Source organism: Medicago sativa, chromosome 3 (genome assembly GCF_051527215.1).
Source record: "Medicago sativa cultivar Bolivia chromosome 3, Bolivia_mono, whole genome shotgun sequence".
Classification (NCBI taxonomy): domain Eukaryota; kingdom Viridiplantae; phylum Streptophyta; class Magnoliopsida; order Fabales; family Fabaceae; genus Medicago; species Medicago sativa.
The window spans coordinates 46,426,305-46,445,776 of NC_140751.1; the positions used below are offsets into that span (position 1 = coordinate 46,426,305).

Here is a 19,472-nt window from a genome sequence, read left to right on the forward strand (position 1 = left end):
CTTTGATGATTATTAGACCACCTAAGGAATTAGGGGCTGTAGTTTAAAAAGAGGGTCCTAACTCAAGGGATTGATTAGGGCTAATTTGTTAACTATCGTGAAACTAGAGAATCATTAGTAATAATAGGTGCAGTAACCAATTAGGGGAAACATAGAGGATTCGAAGACCTGATCTCATCTCTCTCCATATTTTCTTAATCAAACCTATTTCTTTTATTTGATTTCTTAAAATCAAACCAAATCTACTGCCTAGTGGCAAACTAAAATAAACCTTTATACATCCTATTTTTATAACGCAATTGAATTATTGAAGTTAAAAACAGTCCTCGTGGGATTGATATTTTTACTACTTCGATAGTATTTGGTGCACTTGCCAAACGCCTATCACTCCTCAACATGCTATGCTGGAAGGTTATCTTTGGAGTACACATTTAAGTTCGGGTGAAGTATTCTGTCCTGGTGTCTCCAAGGTTCAAACTCCTTTTGTGCAACAGACAAAGTCTATCCCTCAACCGGGCCCTTTGCTCCCTCAAGCTACTATGACTTACTCATCACCGTTGATTCATACTACTCAGCAGGACCCTGGGCCAATCTATCACTCAGAAAATGCAGTTGCATACGACCGGATAGCTGAATTGGAAGAAAAGTTTGACATAATACATTTGGAATTGAAAGCTCTCCGTGGGAAATAACTGTTTGGGAAAAATGCTTATGATCTTTGCTTGGTTCCCAATGTCGTTATACCACCCAAATTCAAGGTCCCTGATTTTGAGAAGTACAAAAGAAACACTTGCCCTGAGCTTCATTTGGTGATGTACGTGAGAAAGATGTCTGCTCAAGTAGGTAATGATGAACTCCTTATCCACTATTTCCAAGATAGCTTGACTGGTGCCGCACTGATATGGTACATGGGTCTGAGCAAGGTTGATATCAAAACTTTCGGTGATTTGTGTGAGGCTTTCGTCCAACGATACAACTACAACTTGCACTTGGTCCCAAACAGAGATGAACTGCGGGCTATGACCCAGAATGATAATGAATCCTTCAAAGCATATGCCCAACGGTGGAGAGATTTTGCCGCTCAAGTCCGTCCACCTCTAAATGAGAAAGAGTTGACCAACATTTTCCTGAATACTCTGGATCAGTTCTATTATGAGTATATGGTTGCAAGTCCACTCAGGAACTTCAAAGAAATGATGACCACCGGTATGCTTATTGAAGATGGGGTCCACGAAGGACGTTTGGTTAAAAAAAGGTGTTTCCATTGATGTTTCAGAGGAGGAAGACCAGGAAATGAGTGTAGTGGAAAGTCAGCCTCAACAACAGTATCTGGCTTATCACCCTGTTGCCGCTGTTATGCCTATCATAAATGATGTTCAAAGTTCGGGTTATCAGCCCCAGTTTCAACAATATCAACAACAGCCCCAACAACAGGCTCCAGGACAACCACAGTTTGATCCGATACCCATGAAGTATGCACAGTTGCTTCCTCATTTGCTTAAGAAGAACCTTGTCCAGTTGCCAGCTGGGTATAGGCCCGACCTCTTTTGTGCATTCCATCAAGGGGCACCAGGTCATGACATTGAGCAATGTTTTGCTTTTAGGACTGTAGTTCAGAAGCTGATCCAAGATAAGGGCCTACCTTTCGAAGAGTTTGATTTTTGAATGTGCAAGTTAATTCGCTATCGGATCTTGGAACCTGATGTTGATACATGGAATGATTAGCTGCAATTGGGTCTTTGTTGATGTTTATTTCTACTACTTATTTGTTTAATTAATATGTTTGTTTGTTGCTTTATGTTCTTCAAAAAAAATCCTTTCGTCCCACCCGAGACGGAGGTGAATTTGTTTAGGGTTTTTTGCTTTATGTATTTTCATCATTAATTAAAAGTTCGCTTTGATTCCGACTTTGTTTTTTTATTTTGTGTTTTTTCTGGAAAAATGGTAATACAAAAAACCCAAAAATTTCTTTTTTTTTCTTTAATCATTTCCATATACCTGCATAATCAAAATGTTTATATCAATAATCAAATCATGCATTAATAAACCCGTTGAACACTTTATCCCTGTACTCTCTCTCGATCTTGAGTTCCTTGTATCCGAGGCTGAAGGAAAGGAGGATGATGAAAAAGTTTCCGACGAGATTTCTCGCCTACTGGGGCATCTTCGCCATCAAAGCTGCAAATATCAAGAAAGATTGTCTAGATGAGGACTTTCATGTACAAAGACTGACACGAGATGCTACCATCTGCCTTGCAGGGATATTATACTTCAAGTGCACACTCTAACAGGGGTAACCCCCCACCATCCCTCAGTATATAATATAAAGGCAGTGCCTCACATAGAGGTCAAAGTCCCGTCAACGGAAGTTCCAATGAAAGCTAAGCTTGTTTGAATTTAGAAGTGTTAATGCCGTATGTCGTGGACAGTTATATCAAAAGGAAAAAGAAAGTATTCGACAAAAAAGGCTCGTCCCCTGTGAATGCCGAGAAAGTGGCTTTTGTGCTAAAAAATGTGTTACCTGAGTCCAGGGGCAATGAATGCCTAATTACAAAGGATGGTGACAAACTTGTATGTCCTATGAATACCAGTGCAGTCAAGAAATACTTTGTTAAAATGAAAAAGCTCGATAAGTCGCAAACCTGAAAAGGCGGCTTAGGCAAAAAAGAGTTTCTCGATGGACTGAAAACCCGAAAGGGCGGTCCATGCAAAAGTTAGAGACATATAAAAAAAATATGAATGAAAAAAAAGATGAAAAATGTTTATCCTGATAGGTTGAAACCCACAAGGGTGACCTATGCAAAAGTTAAGGATTATGACAAAGTAACTACATCTGGTCGGACATGACTCACTTGGGGCATTTCAGCCGTCAAAAGATCTCCGACTTATGGCAACGTAACTGCATTAAATCAAATATGATTCATCTGGGGCATTTTTAACTGTCAAAGGACCTCCGATATGAAGCATTTGCAAATGAAAGACTCAGAACAGTGGAATTCAGAGATGTTAGGGAGCATAGCAGTTATTGTGTTCAATGTACCTTTTCCCATATAATTACCATTTTCCAAACTTCTAAAATCCGTGGAGCCACGCCTTCGGCATGCCACCACTCCATTTACTAGAAATTCTCATTTGTTCTATTTGCAAAATTTTCTTCCATTTTTGATGTTAATACTTAAAGCAAAACAAAAATTTCAAACTTTTTCATGTTTTTTGAAATGCATAAACGACAGGTACATCTTCTTTGAACTTATGAGTAAGTGAAATATACATCAACATCCGTCTCAAGGACAGTTAAACTCTTCAAGTTAAGTGTGACCAAAGGCTGTGAGATGACCGCTATAAAAAAAAAACAAAAAAAAATTACAAAAAAAAAGAGCTCGCTAAGTCGAAAACCTGAAAGGGCGGCTTAAGCCAAAAATGAGCGTCCCGATGGATCGAAAACCTGAAAGGGCGATCCAGGCAAAAATTAGGGGCATACAAAAAATATATATTCCCGGTGGATTGAAAACCCGAAAGGGCGGTCCAGGCAAAAGTTAGGGATTTTTCAAAAAAAAAACAAAAAAAAAATATACAAAAAAAAATGAAAAAACAAAGACAGAGGCATCACAGTTCAAGTGGGTCAAATGACAAAATGTATTATGTGCTGGTATACAAATGGCGACTTCTGCCAGATTGATTGATTGATGAGTTTTACCCCGTGAAATGGCGACTCCTGCCTATGGTTTGATTGAAGGTGTCTCCCATCTGTGGTTTGATTGATGTATTTTATCCCTTAGAGATGGCGACTTCTGCCAAATTGTTGATTGATGAGCTGTTTCCCCTAGTGGATTGATTATTGGGCTTTACCCCTTCAAGTGGTTTGATTATGGGGCATTCTCCTTTCAGTGGTTTGATTAATGGGTTGTTTCTCCCTTCAAGTGATTTGGTTATGGGGCATTCTCCCTTCAGTGGCGTGATTACGAGTAGTGCCCCCACCAATGGTCTGAGTATGGGCTTTACCCCGACAGTGTTTAACTCATCTCCAGTAATGTTATCCCCAATGAAGATTGACGAGTGTTTGTACTGTGATGTCTGTCCATCTCCCATCTTATCTGTCCTGTTTTGTTTCATCGAGTTCACCTGTTATATACAGTCATACAAGTCACACAAGCTTCATTCGTATATTCATACATTCATTCATATACATATTCATACATATAAACATTCATGCACACATAACTTGCATACAAATACCATTCATACTTGATTGCATTGACCACCTTGTGTCTTATTTCAATTGTACTTCAAAAGTGTCATCCCCAGTTGTGTCTGATCCAGAGATATCACTTGTAGTCTTGTTTGGTCGTATCCCTTCAGTTTGGTCTTCACTTACCTTTTGGACCAGGTTAATACCCTGCCAATATCTTTTGTGCCTTTTGGACCAGGTTAATCACATGCCAATGTCTTTTGTACCTTTTGGACTAGGTTAATACCCTGCCAATATTTTGTGCCTTTTGGACCAGGTTAATCACCTGCCAATGTCTTTTGTACCTTTTGGACCAGGTTAATACCCTGCCAATATCTTTTGTGCCTTCTGGACTAGGTTAATCACCTGCCAATGTCGTTTGTACCTTTTGGACAGGTTAATACCTTGCTAATGTCTTTTGTACCCTTTGGACTAGGTTAATCACATGCCAATGCCTTTTGTACCTTTTGGACCAGGTTACTCCCCTGCCAATGTCATTGCTTTTTGGACCAGGTTAACACCCTGCCAATACCTATTACCAGGTTAATACCCTTCCATTACCTTTTGGACCAGGTTAATACCATGCCAATACTTTTTGAACCAGGTTAATAGCCTGCAAATTTTTTTGAATCAGGTTAATAGCCCGCAAATACCTTTGTGTCAAACAATCATTTTACCAATGCTTTTCAGCTCCCCGGTATCTTGTTTAAGCTATCCGTGTACCGGTAGCAGTTTGTTTTTACCCTGTGTCGTCTTTACCAATTCTGATGGTAATAGACGTGAGTTTGTCTTTCTTGCAATGTTGTCTTTATCAATTCTAAAGGTAATAGGCAGTCTTTCCTCCCCAGTGACCTATCAGCTTGTTCCCCAATCAGTTTATTTTCGTCGTCTTTGCATTCATAATTGCATCACATGCGTTCATATCATTATATTCATAAGCATCGCATTCTCAGCATTTCAACTGATCAAAATTTGGTGTACTTAGTATTTAAGTCTCTTCGACTCGTTGATTTAAAAATTTCATCTTTTAAATCCCTGTGACGAAGAAACTTAAATAGGGGCATCTGTCATACCCCAAATTTTGACCACTGTTCTTTGTTTTTAAGTTTTTATTCGTATCTTAAACGCCAGGTAATTTCTTCGTCTTAGACGGAATTTCGGCAGAGAGGTATTTTAAAATACCTCATTTTTGTTACCGAAGGGACAATTCTAACTGTTTTATTATCTTGTTTTTATTTTCTGTATTAATTAGTAAATTCTTAATCTCTTTATCCCTTTTAGATTTCATTTCATTTATTTTTAGCCTTTTATCTTTTAATTTTCATATTTTATTTATTTATTTATTAAATTCTGTTTTTAGTTTAAAATCTTTTTCTTTTGGTCCAAGTTTTAGTGTCTAGCTGTCCACTCCCATGTGATCCCTTGTGAGGGTATTGTTGTCCTTTTTCACCTGCAGAGTTAGACCTAAAAAGCACTATTTAAGCAGCAATCATTGGCTCAGAAAAGGGGGCTGCACAGAAATCACGATTCACAAACTGACACATCAATCAGCCGCAGCCTATCATCACACAAACCCTAATTTCCCATTCTCTGTCCATTTTTACAGATCAAAACACACAAAAAAATAAATAAAAATTATGAACAACACACGAACTCCATGAACATTTTTTTTTTCAATAATCATTTTCGGACTCAATTTCATCAAGTAACATAGACAATCATCTCAGATATCGACACCATTCCAAAACTCAACAAAAAGATCAGTATCGATCCATAACAACAACACCACCGGTTTCATCTCCCTTCACAAATCCATACACCATTTTCGATCCAAACCGAATCCAACAAATTCAAACCGTTTCAAGCAAAGATCCAGAACCGAAGCATAATAAGAAAGAAGGAGCTGGGATCGAGACTGAAAAGAAGGGAGAAGAAGGAAACCGAGTTCCATACAAGCACAAAGATAACTACAAATCCGGGTTCATCAACAACCAAAACCGGATTCGGAATCAACAACGAGGTTGTAGAAAGAAAAGAACAAAGCCGAACCAAGAACAAGGAAAGAGATATATCTGTTTCTCCGTTTTGTCTTGATTTTGCAAGTTAGATCTAGGACGTTTGAGAAAAGTTTTGAAAATTTTAAGCATGGATCCGATCAGAGAAGAAAAAGAAGATTCGATTTGATTAAAAAAAATTTTAAAAAAAGGAAGTTAAAACTTCCGGCGCGGCGGCGGCGCCGTCCTTGGCCGGCCACCACCGCGCCGGAGCTCTCGTCTTCATCTTCTCTGTTCAGCCTTTCTTAGAGAGAAGGCAGAGTCTGTGTTGTGTTTTTAGAGAGAGAATTGATGTGTGTTATGTGTGTTTTTTGCTGTCTCTCCACTTTTATACTTCTTATGGATCACACGCGTGCGCGTACGTGCTCTTTACCATGCTCCCTAGCTTTGTGATTCTTTGATTGCCATCTAGTGGCTATGATGAGTCTGCTGTGATGTAATCTGGATCTTCTGATTCATCAGATGGTCCAGATCCCTCCTGCCTGAGCCAAGTTAGTGACCCACCCTTTTATTGGCCGGTTCGACCCGTCCAGTGACCCATGATCAGTTTTTGTTTGAAAAGCTTTACTGCCCTACTTATTTCACCACTATTTTTGTGTTTTGCACCTCTTGTCACTTAAATTTTATTTTCTTCAACTCTTCAAAAATTATATGCTTTGATTCAATCATTTACATACTGTTTTTATTATTTGTGTGCTTTATTATTCCATTTTAACTCATGCATTCTTAACTCATTTGTGTGACCTTATTCCAAGTTTTTTTAATGCGTTAATCTCCATGACTTTTATTTTGCTTTAATATTTCAAAATATTATTTCATGCATCTTAAATTCTTTTTTTACTCCGTAATATCCTTTGTTGATTTTGCTTTAGTATTCCAATTTATACTTTGTGCCTTGCTTTAATTTTTTTTTTTTAACATCATGCGTTCTATTTGGTAATTTATTCTAGTATATTATGCTTTTAAGTTTCTTATCATCTTGCTATATCATGTTTGCTTTAATTCTAGTATGATCTCATGCATTTTCTTTATGTTTGCATTTTATTTTAATTCCATGATATTAATGTGTATTTTAGGTATTGATGTAATTTATTTTGAGCATTTTTATTTCTTGTCTTAGAATGGATTTAGGATGGTATGTAATAGCGTAGTAATTGCACACACCGACACAAACACCGACACAACACCGCTTTATTTATCGCTTTACGCCCGCTTTATTTTTTCACGTCGTTACGCTAGCTTTCCGTTAGTTTAGAAAAATCTTTTTATCTCAAAAAATCAAATAAGCAAAGAGTCAAAATATTTTCTTAATAAACCTTGGATCCAAATCCAAGTTGTTTTTCCATTTATTTTCTTAATCAAATTTCTAATGAATCTTAATTGAACTTAGACTAAATTTCTTAATTAAAATTGACCAACTTCACACCATTTTATTCTTCTATACCTTGAGGTCTCGCAACCCTTCTTAAAACCATTTTCAAAAACAAATTAAAATCAACCTAACTCACCAAAAATATTTTTTAAGAATGAACTACATTGGGTTTTGATCCCTTTTATTTAAGGGTATGTAGGCAAATGATTTATCCTTCCAAATCAAATAAAAAACAACAAAATCATACTTCTTCTCCCTCCATTCTTTCACTTAGATTTTAAGCAATAAAGTTTTCAAATAAGTAAAAATGATTTAGCATAAAGATAAAGTTAGGAAAGAAGTTCCCACGGAGTACCGTGGTCGTTAGGGGTACTTAACACCTTCCTCTATCGAAACCAACCCCCGGATCCAAAGTCTTTAAAAAAGGGTTTTAATTCATCTTTTCCCTTCCCACGAATAAAGATCGAAAAGTCCAACGATTGAAGGTTCAAAACCAATTAATGGATTGACACCCAAAAATCATCGACTACATTTGGTAATGAGGAATGGTTTTGGAGAAAATTGGGATTTTGAGTAAAAGTGATTTTAAGTGTTTTTGGGAAATAAGTGATTCTGGGATAAGCTGTTTTTGAGATTTGAAAATATGATTTTTCAGTAAAATATGATAGGATTTATTGAATAGAAAACGTAGGCGAAAACGGAATTGGAATCAGGTTAACGGTTGGGTTTTTACGGACGGTAAAACCGAGAAAAACCAGGACTGCACAGAGCTGCAGCGCAGGTCACTGGCTACTGCCTGCCCACGCCTGGGCGCAGATTTTCAACGCCTGGGCGCAGCAAGACAGCCCCTCATGGGTGACTGTTTTGTTGTGCCTTCGTCTGAGTGCTGTCAGGACTTCGGTTTTTGCTGCATTCTTGTGTTTTTCACCCCTTTTCTGATTTGAGTTGGCCTTTTGGGTAAACATGAAAGTTTTAGCTAATTTTGTTAGCTTTCCAATGGTTTTGGTTTGACTTGAAATTGTTTTGTGGATTTTGAGTTATGATGAAAACACTTGAAGTATGTCTTGGAGAAATATTAAAGATCACTTAGCATAACTATTTCCAAGTCATCCCAAAACTTATGGTTTGGTTTCTAAACTTCAAAACTTATGTATTATGAGTTCAATTAAGGGGTTTGAGAGTATTTAATCTATGATGTGGTGAGTCTAACTTGGTTTTGTTTTGTAAAAGAATTGGTTTTGCAAAATGATACCAAGAGACGAACTTGGTGATTTCATGATTTCGTTGTGTTTAGCCGGTGAAACGTAATTGTATGCTCTACTGCACTTGTATGTAGCCTAGAGGTATACTTAGTTGAGGCATTGAATCTTGTTTACTTGATTTTAATTCAAAAGCTTCATTTTTTTTAAATGGTGAAATTAGAGACGAACTTTGATGAAAATGGTTTTATGAGACGGATGATTTATGAATCCTATATGGATAGTTTGATATGATTGTAAGAAGATGTTTGAATGACTGCTAAGTGATGAATATGATGTTTGTTATCATATGTTGTATAGAATGAAGTTGTTGAACTTTATAATAAAGCTATATGTTGATATTGTCGTTGATTATTGCCGTTGTTTATAGCCGTTGATTATAGCCGTTGACTTGTTATGAACATATGCATGGTGGATTTGAGTCATATGTTCATGCATCATATGTCGTGTCGGATGTTATATCCATATTATCATTGACCGGATACTTGTATCTATATTGCCGTTGATTATAGTCGTTGATAATGATGTTTTTGTTGCATCATAAGGTGACGACCTTGGAGGAGTTTGGTACCACATGCATCTAGAAGAGTCTAGAACATTGCATGCATTTGATTAGTTGATGAGTCGTGTCATATTTGAATATGTGACTTGGTGAATTGTGCATTGGTGAAATTTGGAGAATGTTGTGATTATATGGATTGGTGTATATGTGCATTAGTGGATTTTGTTGATGGTTGTGAATAAATGATCTATGCTCTAATTGCATGTCTTGCCTATTTGTGCTTATACACTTGGTGAATCAATTGAGGATAATTATTTTAGCAATAATGATGAGGTGAGATTTGTATATGTATATATGTATATGATGTGGCGATTTTCTTTGATGATGATGATTGCTTGCTTATAACTTTGAAATGATGGATTGTACTTGTTGAGTTAAGCATGCTAGATGAGTAATGAGGTGAGTATTATTTTCATTGATTGATGTTGATAAATGACGAGCTTATGTCGATGACTTGTTTAGAGATTGAATATGTCTGTTATGCTATGGAGATAATGTGATAGCTTGAGATGCAAGTAATGAGGGGTAATAATCATATGATGCTAGTATTCTAGGAGGGATGTTTATGATTATGTGATATGCTTGAATCCTTGAATGCTTATGTTTTCATATGTTGATTATGATTAATGTAATGCTTACCCCCAGTGGTTTTTGCCGCCTACCTGTCTGTATGGATGGGTAGACGCTGTGCAGGAGTAGTTACTTTGTGGTGAGTGTTCGATAGCGGGAGCTTTCTCCGTTATCGTCTTGAGTCGTAGTTCTAGGCTCTGATTAGGTCGTAGAGTCTTTTTATGCCTTGTTGGTTTTTATTTTATCTGGTTGATGTTGTCCACTTGTCGGACTTGGAAGATTTTTAGTTGAGGTTGTATTTGACCATGGCATGTATATGTTGGAGTTATTTGATTTGTATCCGCTGCGACTGTTGAGATATTATATATATATGTATGCTGAATTTGGATTTTGTGTTAGACGTAACGTCTATTTCTTGAATATTTGTTATATTCGCGTGTTTTATCGCTTTAATAGAAATAGGGCGTTACATTGTCCACAGGCAGTAATAATTTTTCTGAATTCAATAATATTTGAGCCATGAGAGGTGAAAGTATCCACCGTAAGCTTTAAGTCTAAAGAAAATCTACATTGTCGAATCTCATGTCACTTAGCCATTCTGTAGCATAATAAAGACCCAAGGCTTCACCTACATTGACTGTGCACAAAGTCGGGATCAGAATAGTTTTAGCAAGCACAAAGGTAACATCCTCATCCCGAACACATATACATATACCAGTCTTATTTCGTGTCGAAAATGAAGCGTCGACATTACATTTGACTTGACCACGAGGAGGCAAGGCCGTTCTTAGAGTTTTATGGACCTTATGCATAATATGATAAAAAGGACCCTTTACATAATACATCACAAATTTTTTAGCTCATTATTGTGTTTTTATTAGCTCTTCATTTAGTTTTTTTATTTCGTTTTTTACTACCAAATAAATATTTATTAGGCAACATATGAAAATAAATCAAATACTAAATAGACACCAAAACAAAATAAAATACCATAGATGTAGAGAACAATAACACATGCAAAGTAGACTGAATTATAAGCACCCCAAAACATCGTATGTCAAATACAACTATTGATAAAAAAAAAACAACAAAACCAAAAAAGTTGAGTGGGTCACATGATCTCAAATGTGTCTCACATCGGTTTCATAATCATGAATGTGTCAATTCAATTCTCCAATCAAATTCAATTCATTATCTTGCATTATCAAATCAATTATGCAATCATTTCAATCAATTCAAGAAAGTTGACATTATAATAATGATATACTCCCTCCGTTTCAAAATGAGTGTCGCTTTAGCAAACAAAATTTGTTTCAAAATGAATGTCACTTTCAGTTTCCAATGCAATAATAACTTTTTCTTTTCAATTGTACCCTCCAATTAATACTCTGCACACTACTTCCAAAGTATTACTTTTAAAACTAACCAATAGTTAATAAGGATAATTTGGTAAAATAATCGTTCTTTTTCTTTTAATCATTGTATTTCTTAATATGTGTGTAAACACTTAAAACGACACTCATTTTGAAACGGAGGGAGTAAATTATTTTTTTGGAATCTTTGAAAGACAAGATTAAGATTAATCTCTCTAGTAGCTCTATTTTCAACTAAACTAAAATTTGTTTTGTTATGAAAATTATCCCAATTTATTGGATAATAAATATCATTTTTAATATTCGTGAGGCAAATTATTAGGAACAAAGGGCAAAAAAAATATCACCAATTTCTTCGATAACATTTTTTTTTTGCACATTATTAAGAGCATCTTTATTAGGGTGAAGTAAAGTGGGTGAACTAAGTTACTTTTTGTGGGGCCAAATTTCCAAGTAGGACTTAAGGAATTTATAGTTGATTTAAGTAGCTTTTACTTTAATGGTGACTGCTTATAAAGAACTCAAACTTGACCCCACATGTTTATATTTTTTTTATTTGTAATTAGTTTTGATTCCGAATTAATATTAATTTAAATATTTTAATTAAAATTTAAAAAATATTAATTATTGAAGTTGTAGAAAAATTATTTCAATAATTTTTACCAAAACAAGTTGTAAATAATGATAAATATATAATATTAAAATTAAAATTGATATGACGTTGGTTTTTTAAAAAAAATAGGACAGTGCCAATTTATTACCGTTGCACTCTTTTAGCTTCAATATTTAAATAATAAAAAGGACAATAGTTGGTACAAAGTAGAATTAGTTGCCGTATCTTCTATAGTTGCCGTGAGCTAAGTTTTACTTCACCCACTTGTTCTTTATTGTTGCTGTTATCTATAAGCAATTTAAGTGTTACCAACCAGCCCTAATGTTGCTCTAAGGATAACCAAAAAAATTTATAGGGAGGGTGTATATAGAAATCATTGTGCTATATGGGATATATATAGCAAATCGAGCCAAAAGGGCCAAAAACATTAACACACTTAAGCCCAGCCCTTCATCATGTCAACATTTGGGACTTTTCGGTGAACTTTACTATATATACTGTAACATCCAAGACTGCTTACAGGATTGCCGACTAACCCCACAAACCAACACGAGTCTTTTCAACATGCTTTGTCCTCACTCACATGCTTACCAGGAAATTTCCCGGTAGGTCACCCATCCTAGTACTACTCCAAGCCAAGCACGCTTAACTGTGGAGTTCCTATGGATTGAGCTCCCGAAAAGAAGATGCATCTTGTTGATATGGGTAGTACCTAACAATTCTTATAAGCCTTCCTTCAACCATGTAGTCCCATACCTACACGGCCTCCGGATCCCTCTCATTTCGATGTGTTTCGGTTCCTACTATTGTCGTGGGGGTCCCTTGCGGCTTAAACCGTTCCCCTTAGGTCGGGAACCTTTCGTATCCACCAAGCGGGATATCGAAAGCCACGACGTGGGTGTTACATGCCCACCAGCTTCCGCCTGGTTCGTCCCCGAACCACACTGTAACACCCATACTAGACGTATCTAGAAAGTCTAGCATGTGCGTTAGTTTAGTACTGGATACATTAAAATTTACAACACGAAAATCTTCGAATGAATATAATATACAACAATACACGTTCGTACAATAACATTACTACACCTTTTGTCTAAAATATAATAAAAGCATTCTTGAAATCCATAATCATTCTGCAGCGGGTACGAACGAGCACTTGCTGAAATATCCATCCGGCTACAAGCTTGCGATCCAACCTGCTTATCTGAAACAAATAGGATTGGGATGAGACATAAGGTCTCAGTGAGTTCCCCTAAATCCTAGGCTATAGGTAACCTCAGGGGAAACCTATGGTCACCACGTGTCTACTTTACAACCTGACGGTTGATTATACGTGTGTGGGGACTTGCATACTTAGACGGTTGTGCATACTAGAGCCGTCATAGATTCATCTTACTTGTTATAGGCTTACTATCATACGTGTCATGGCGTTCAAGGGATCCTAGGACCGCTAGCTCAAGATACGTTAAACGCATCAACTTAACTTAACATATTCATGACACAGTCCTAAACCGGACGATTAGGGGAACCTAAGATCGTCATCGGCATAACATTCTTTACTTGTTCTATAGCATCTCGTGCTCTTGCTCTATAACATATTCGTACATGAATTCTTTCTTACATAATCATAAATAAAGGCAGGGTCATTCTTGGTTAGCGTTGAACAAACATATTATCTGAGTTCATTTTACGGAGAGCCCCGGGTGGAGTAACCCCGAGTACTTTCCCTTACATAACCGATGAAAACCTAGCTAAGGCACATCGGACTCCCTCGGTGTCGTGCAGGTCCCTTGCGGCTTAAATCGTTCCCCTTGGAGAACCTCTTGTATCCCCCTAGCGTGGATATCAAGAGACACGAACACCTACATCTTGCTTACTCAGTGACATGCGGGTCCCTTACGGCTTAAATCGTTCCCATCATGAGAACCCCTTGTATCCCCCTGGTGTGGATATCAAGAGACATGTCACCTACTTACTCATTTTAAACATAATCTTAACATATCATGAAAGGTAAAACCGATTCATGCATACTTATTTACCTCGGAACCTTAAACGATCCGATTAGTGGTAAACATCATAGTTGTTCATTCTTACATATGTGAAGAGATTAATTATCAATTCACGTCTTAACATGTTTGCTTAATCATTCTAATTCATATGCGAAGAGATTACACTTCGCGTCTTATCATACTTAGGATTCTTACTATATTTCTAGTTCTCGACAAACTATGTCGAGGCTCTACATTCAATCCCTTCCATAATTCATGCTACCCGGACATAATGAGTATCAATCTCTCGTATGTCATGCTTTACCAACATGTTAAATGCTTGCTTTATTCTCAAGAGAACATTTAAAAGTAAAACAGCCTTACAACAAGTATTCACATGTTAGCAAGCATGGCATAAAAAGGGCAACTAATCTTAATACATAAAATCCTTAATTTCATATTTTTCTTACAAGTCATAAACACATGTTCCCAAGGGTAGGAAAACTATCTATGGAACTCACCATGAAAGTTCTGAGATCTATTCAAGCTTTCCCCACACCAAGCTTCTGCACTCAAACCTTTCCCTAAGCCGTAAAAGCATTCTTTAAACTAACATAAAAACAATGTCTTCAGCTCAAATCCTGCATCAGTCACCATACTTCAAAATCGTCTCATGACTTCAATACTGAATCAAAATTCGTGAAACCAGTGCCAAAACGACGGTAATTTCGTTAGCTAACCATAGCAACAAGAACCACCTGTTTCGGAGTTACAGAGAGAAAGTTATTACCATTTTAGTGGAGCTCTGTTCCAAAACCCGTAACCAAAAATCCAGCAGAATTTACTCAACTTCAAACGCACTTTCCGAGGTCATCACTAATCCAAAACACATGAAATTTATATCCAAATCGAAGGGAATTAAATGTAGAATCCAAAAATCTAATAATTACTCAATTCCAAGATACACGGCCAAAACCATAACCAAAATATCACATATATGCCATACGAATTTCGTCTCAAAAACCATAAATTTCAAGCATAATCACTTATAACAACAACTACAGCTCAAGATACATCTACCACAATTCACCAAGGTTGTTAAATCACTTTTCTATAATAATTTTTTTTCTTTAATCTCAAATCCTAACCTTCATTCCAATCTCTACACACAACTTCTAAAATATCAAAGCATAATAAGAAATTCACCTCAAAGCAAGCTTTCCATTAATGCCACAAGCCCCAATTTCACATCTTTGCTCAAACCCTAACTTCCATCTTTGAGTTCCCACTCAAATTCTTGGCCCTAGCATCCAACAATCCACCATAAGCACATAATAAATTCTAGAATCAAACATTCAACATACCCATGAGCTTAACTTTGCAAAACATCACAAAGGAGGGATGGGAAAAGGAAAATCAGCCACTAGAGGAGGAGGAAGAGATGTTCAACATACCTTAAAGTTAGAATATGCCAAGAATCACTTTGGAACCACTACATGTGAGCTTTAGCAAGGTTTTGGTGAAGTTTGAGAAATATTTGGAAAAGGGAGAGAGAGAGCTCGTGAGCTAGAAGGAAGGAGGGTGAAAAATGTGTTTTTGTGAGGTAAGAGGGAATGAATAATGGATAGGAATAAGGGAAAATATCTTGTATATAAGTGCCATGAAGTTACCAAATTACCCTTTTCGACACTATTCTTCAAACTAAAATATCCAATTAAATGTCGTAAAAGTTTTAAGCGGTAAATTCCATTCTCAATAGTCCGTTGGAATAATATGATTCGGTCCGAAAAGTCTCATGCGCAATTACCATTTTGCCCTTCTCTAAATAAAACCAGATAAAATAATTGATACTGAATTTTTTATATGCGGGGTATTACACACACCGTACTGGGAGAGGTCTGCTCTGATACCAAGTGTAACATCCCAGACTGCTTACAGGATTGCCGACTAACCCCACAAACCAACACGAGTCTTTTCAACATGCTTTGTCCTCACTCACATGCTTACCAGGAAATTTCCCGGTAGGTCACCCATCCTAGTACTACTCCAAGCCAAGCACGCTTAACTGTGGAGTTCCTATGGATTGAGCTCCCGAAAAGAAGATGCATCTTGTTGATATGGGTAGTACCTAACAATTCTTATAAGCCTTCCTTCAACCATGTAGTCCCATACCTACACGGCCTCCGGATCCCTCTCATTCCGATGTGTTTCGGTTCCTACTATTGTCGTGGGGGTCCCTTGCGACTTAAACCGTTCCCCTTAGGTCGGGAACCTTTCGTATCCACCAAGCGGGATATCGAAAGCCACGACGTGGGTGTTACATGCCCACCAGCTTCCGCCTGGTTCGTCCCCGAACCACACTGTAACACCCATACTAGACGTATCTAGAAAGTCTAGCATGTGCGTTAGTTTAGTACTGGATACATTAAAATTTACAACACGAAAATCTTCGAATGAATATAATATACAACAATACACGTTCGTACAATAACATTACTACACCTTTTGTCTAAAATATAATAAAAGCATTCTTGAAATCCATAATCATTCTGCAGCGGGTACGAACGAGCACTTGCTGAAATATCCATCCGGCTACAAGCTTGCGATCCAACCTGCTTATCTGAAACAAATAGGATTGGGATGAGACATAAGGTCTCAGTGAGTTCCCCTAAATCCTAGGCTATAGGTAACCTCAGGGGAAACCTATGGTCACCACGTGTCTACTTTACAACCTGACGGTTGATTATACGTGTGTGGGGACTTTCATACTTAGACGGTTGTGCATACTAGAGCCGTCATAGATTCATCTTACTTGTTATAGGCTTACTATCATACGTGTCATGGCGGTCAAGGGATCCTAGGACCGCTAGCTCAAGATACGTTAAACGCATCAACTTAACTTAACATATTCATGACACAGTCCTAAACCGGACGATTAGGGGAACCTAAGATCGTCATCTGCATAACATTCTTTACTTGTTCTATAGCATCTCGTGCTCTTGCTCTATAACATATTCGTACATGAATTCTTTCTTACATAATCATAAATAAAGTCAGGGTCATTCTTGGTTAGCGTTGAACAAACATATTATCTGAGTTCATTTTACGGAGAGCCCCGGGTGGAGTAACCCCGAGTACTTTCCCTTACATAACCGATGAAAACCTAGCTAAGGCACATCGGACTCCCTCGGTGTCGTGCGGGTCCCTTGCGGCTTAAATCGTTCCCCTTGGAGAACCTCTTGTATCCCCCTAGCGTGGATATCAAGAGACACGAACACCTACATCTTGCTTACTCAGTGACATGCGGGTCCCTTACGGCTTAAATCGTTCCCATCATGAGAACCCCTTGTATACCCCTGGTGTGGATATCAAGAGACATGTCACCTACTTACTCATTTTAAACATAATCTTAACATATCATGAAAGGTAAAACCGATTCATGCATACTTATTTACCTCGGAACCTTAAACGATCCGATTAGTGGTAAACTTCATAGTTGTTCATTCTTACATATGTGAAGAGATTAATTATCAATTCACGTCTTAACATGTTTGATTAATCATTCTAATTCATATGCGAAGAGATTACACTTCGCGTCTTATCATACTTAGGATTCTTACTATCTTTCTAGTTCTCGACAAACTATGTCGAGGCTCTACATTCAATCCCTTCCATAATTCATGCTACCCAGACATAATGAGTATCAATCTCTCGTATGTCATGCTTTACCAACATGTTAAATGCTTGCTTTATTCTCAAGAGAACATTTAAAAGTAAAACAGCCTTACAACAAGTATTCACATGTTAGCAAGCATGGCATAAAAAGGGCAACTAATCTTAATACATAAAATCCTTAATTTCATATTTTTCTTACAAGTCATAAACACATGTTCCCAAGGGTAGGAAAACTATCTATGGAACTCACCATGAAAGTTCTGAGATCTATTCAAGCTTTCCCCACACCAAGCTTCTGCACTCAAACCTTTCCCTAAGCCGTAAAAGCATTCTTTAAACTAACATAAAAACAATGTCTTCAGCTCAAATCCTGCATCAGTCACCATACTTCAAAATCGTCTCATGACTTCAATACTGAATCAAAATTCGTGAAACCAGTGCCAAAACGACGGTAATTTCGTTAGCTAACCATAGCAACAAGAACCACCTGTTTCGGAGTTACAGAGAGAAAGTTATTACCATTTTAGTGGAGCTCTGTTCCAAAACCCGTAACCAAAAATCCAGCAGAATTTACTCAACTTCAAACGCACTTTCCGAGGTCATCACTAATCCAAAACACATGAAATTTATATCCAAATCGAAGGGAATTAAATGTAGAATCCAAAAATCTAATAATTACTCAATTCCAAGATACACGGCCAAAACCATAACCAAAATATCACATATATGCCATACGAATTTCGTCTCAAAAACCATAAATTTCAAGCATAATCACTTATAACAACAACTACAGCTCAAGATACATCTACCACAATTCACCAAGGTTGTTAAATCACTTTTCTATAATAATTTTTTTTCTTTAATCTCAAATCCTAACCTTCATTCCAATCTCTACACACAACTTCTAAAATATCAAAGCATAATAAGAAATTCACCTCAAAGCAAGCTTTCCATTAATGCCACAAGCCCCAATTTCACATCTTTGCTCAAACCCTAACTTCCATCTTTGAGTTCCCACTCAAATTCTTGGCCCTAGCATCCAACAATCCACCATAAGCACATAATAAATTCTAGAATCAAACATTCAACATACCCATGAGCTTAACTTTGCAAAACATCACAAAGGAGGGATGGGAAAAGGAAAATCAGCCACTAGAGGAGGAGGAAGAGATGTTCAACATACCTTAAAGTTAGAATATGCCAAGAATCACTTTGGAACCACTACATGTGAGCTTTAGCAAGGTTTTGGTGAAGTTTGAGAAATATTTGGAAAAGGGAGAGAGAGAGCTCGTGAGCTAGAAGGAAGGAGGGTGAAAAATGTGTTTTTGTGAGGTAAGAGGGAATGAATAATGGATAGGAATAAGGGAAAATATCTTGTATATAAGTGCCATGAAGTTACCAAATTACCCTTTTCGACACTATTCTTCAAACTAAAATATCCAATTAAATGTCGTAAAAGTTTTAAGCGGTAAATTCCATTCTCAATAGTCCGTTGGAATAATATGATTCGGTCCGAAAAGTCTCATGCGCAATTACCATTTTGCCCTTCTCTAAATAAAACCAGATAAAATAATTGATACTGAATTTTTTATATGCGGGGTATTACACACACCGTACTGGGAGAGGTCTGCTCTGATACCAAGTGTAACATCCCAGACTGCTTACAGGATTGCCGACTAACCCCACAAACCAACACGAGTCTTTTCAACATGCTTTGTCCTCACTCACATGCTTACCAGGAAATTTCCCGGTAGGTCACCCATCCTAGTACTACTCCA

At 37.1% G+C, this 19,472-nt stretch overlaps 1 protein-coding gene and 2 long non-coding RNA genes across 7 annotated transcripts; 1 reads left to right on the forward strand and 2 right to left on the reverse strand.

Annotated features, from left to right (window-relative positions):
- The first annotated feature begins 827 nt into the window (after positions 1–827).
- On the forward strand, positions 828–1,665 carry LOC146937757 (uncharacterized). Its single transcript, XM_085749514.1, has 2 exons — positions 828–1,206; positions 1,277–1,665. Exons 1-2 carry the CDS (start codon positions 828–830, stop codon positions 1,663–1,665), a joined length of 768 nt encoding a protein of 255 aa, XP_085605640.1.
- Positions 1,666–13,046: 11,381 nt separating this feature from the next.
- Positions 13,047–15,620, reverse strand: LOC146937758 (uncharacterized). Of its 3 annotated transcripts, none has more exons than XR_015031025.1 (5): positions 15,474–15,620; positions 15,226–15,322; positions 14,810–14,895; positions 14,541–14,660; positions 13,047–13,235 (listed from the first exon to the last, which is right to left on the reverse strand). It is a non-coding gene; the product is annotated as an uncharacterized LOC146937758 (long non-coding RNA). The 3 variants fall into 3 exon arrangements; XR_015031024.1 differs by having other exon boundaries at positions 14,541–14,704; XR_015031023.1 differs by lacking the exon at positions 14,810–14,895 and having other exon boundaries at positions 14,541–14,777.
- Positions 15,621–16,450: 830 nt separating this feature from the next.
- On the reverse strand, positions 16,451–19,024 carry LOC146937759 (uncharacterized). 3 transcript variants are annotated; one of them, XR_015031028.1, is made up of 5 exons: positions 18,878–19,024; positions 18,630–18,726; positions 18,214–18,299; positions 17,945–18,064; positions 16,451–16,639 (listed from the first exon to the last, which is right to left on the reverse strand). It is a non-coding gene; the product is annotated as an uncharacterized LOC146937759 (long non-coding RNA). The 3 variants fall into 3 exon arrangements; XR_015031027.1 differs by having other exon boundaries at positions 17,945–18,108; XR_015031026.1 differs by lacking the exon at positions 18,214–18,299 and having other exon boundaries at positions 17,945–18,181.
- Between the last annotated feature and the right edge of the window lie 448 nt (positions 19,025–19,472).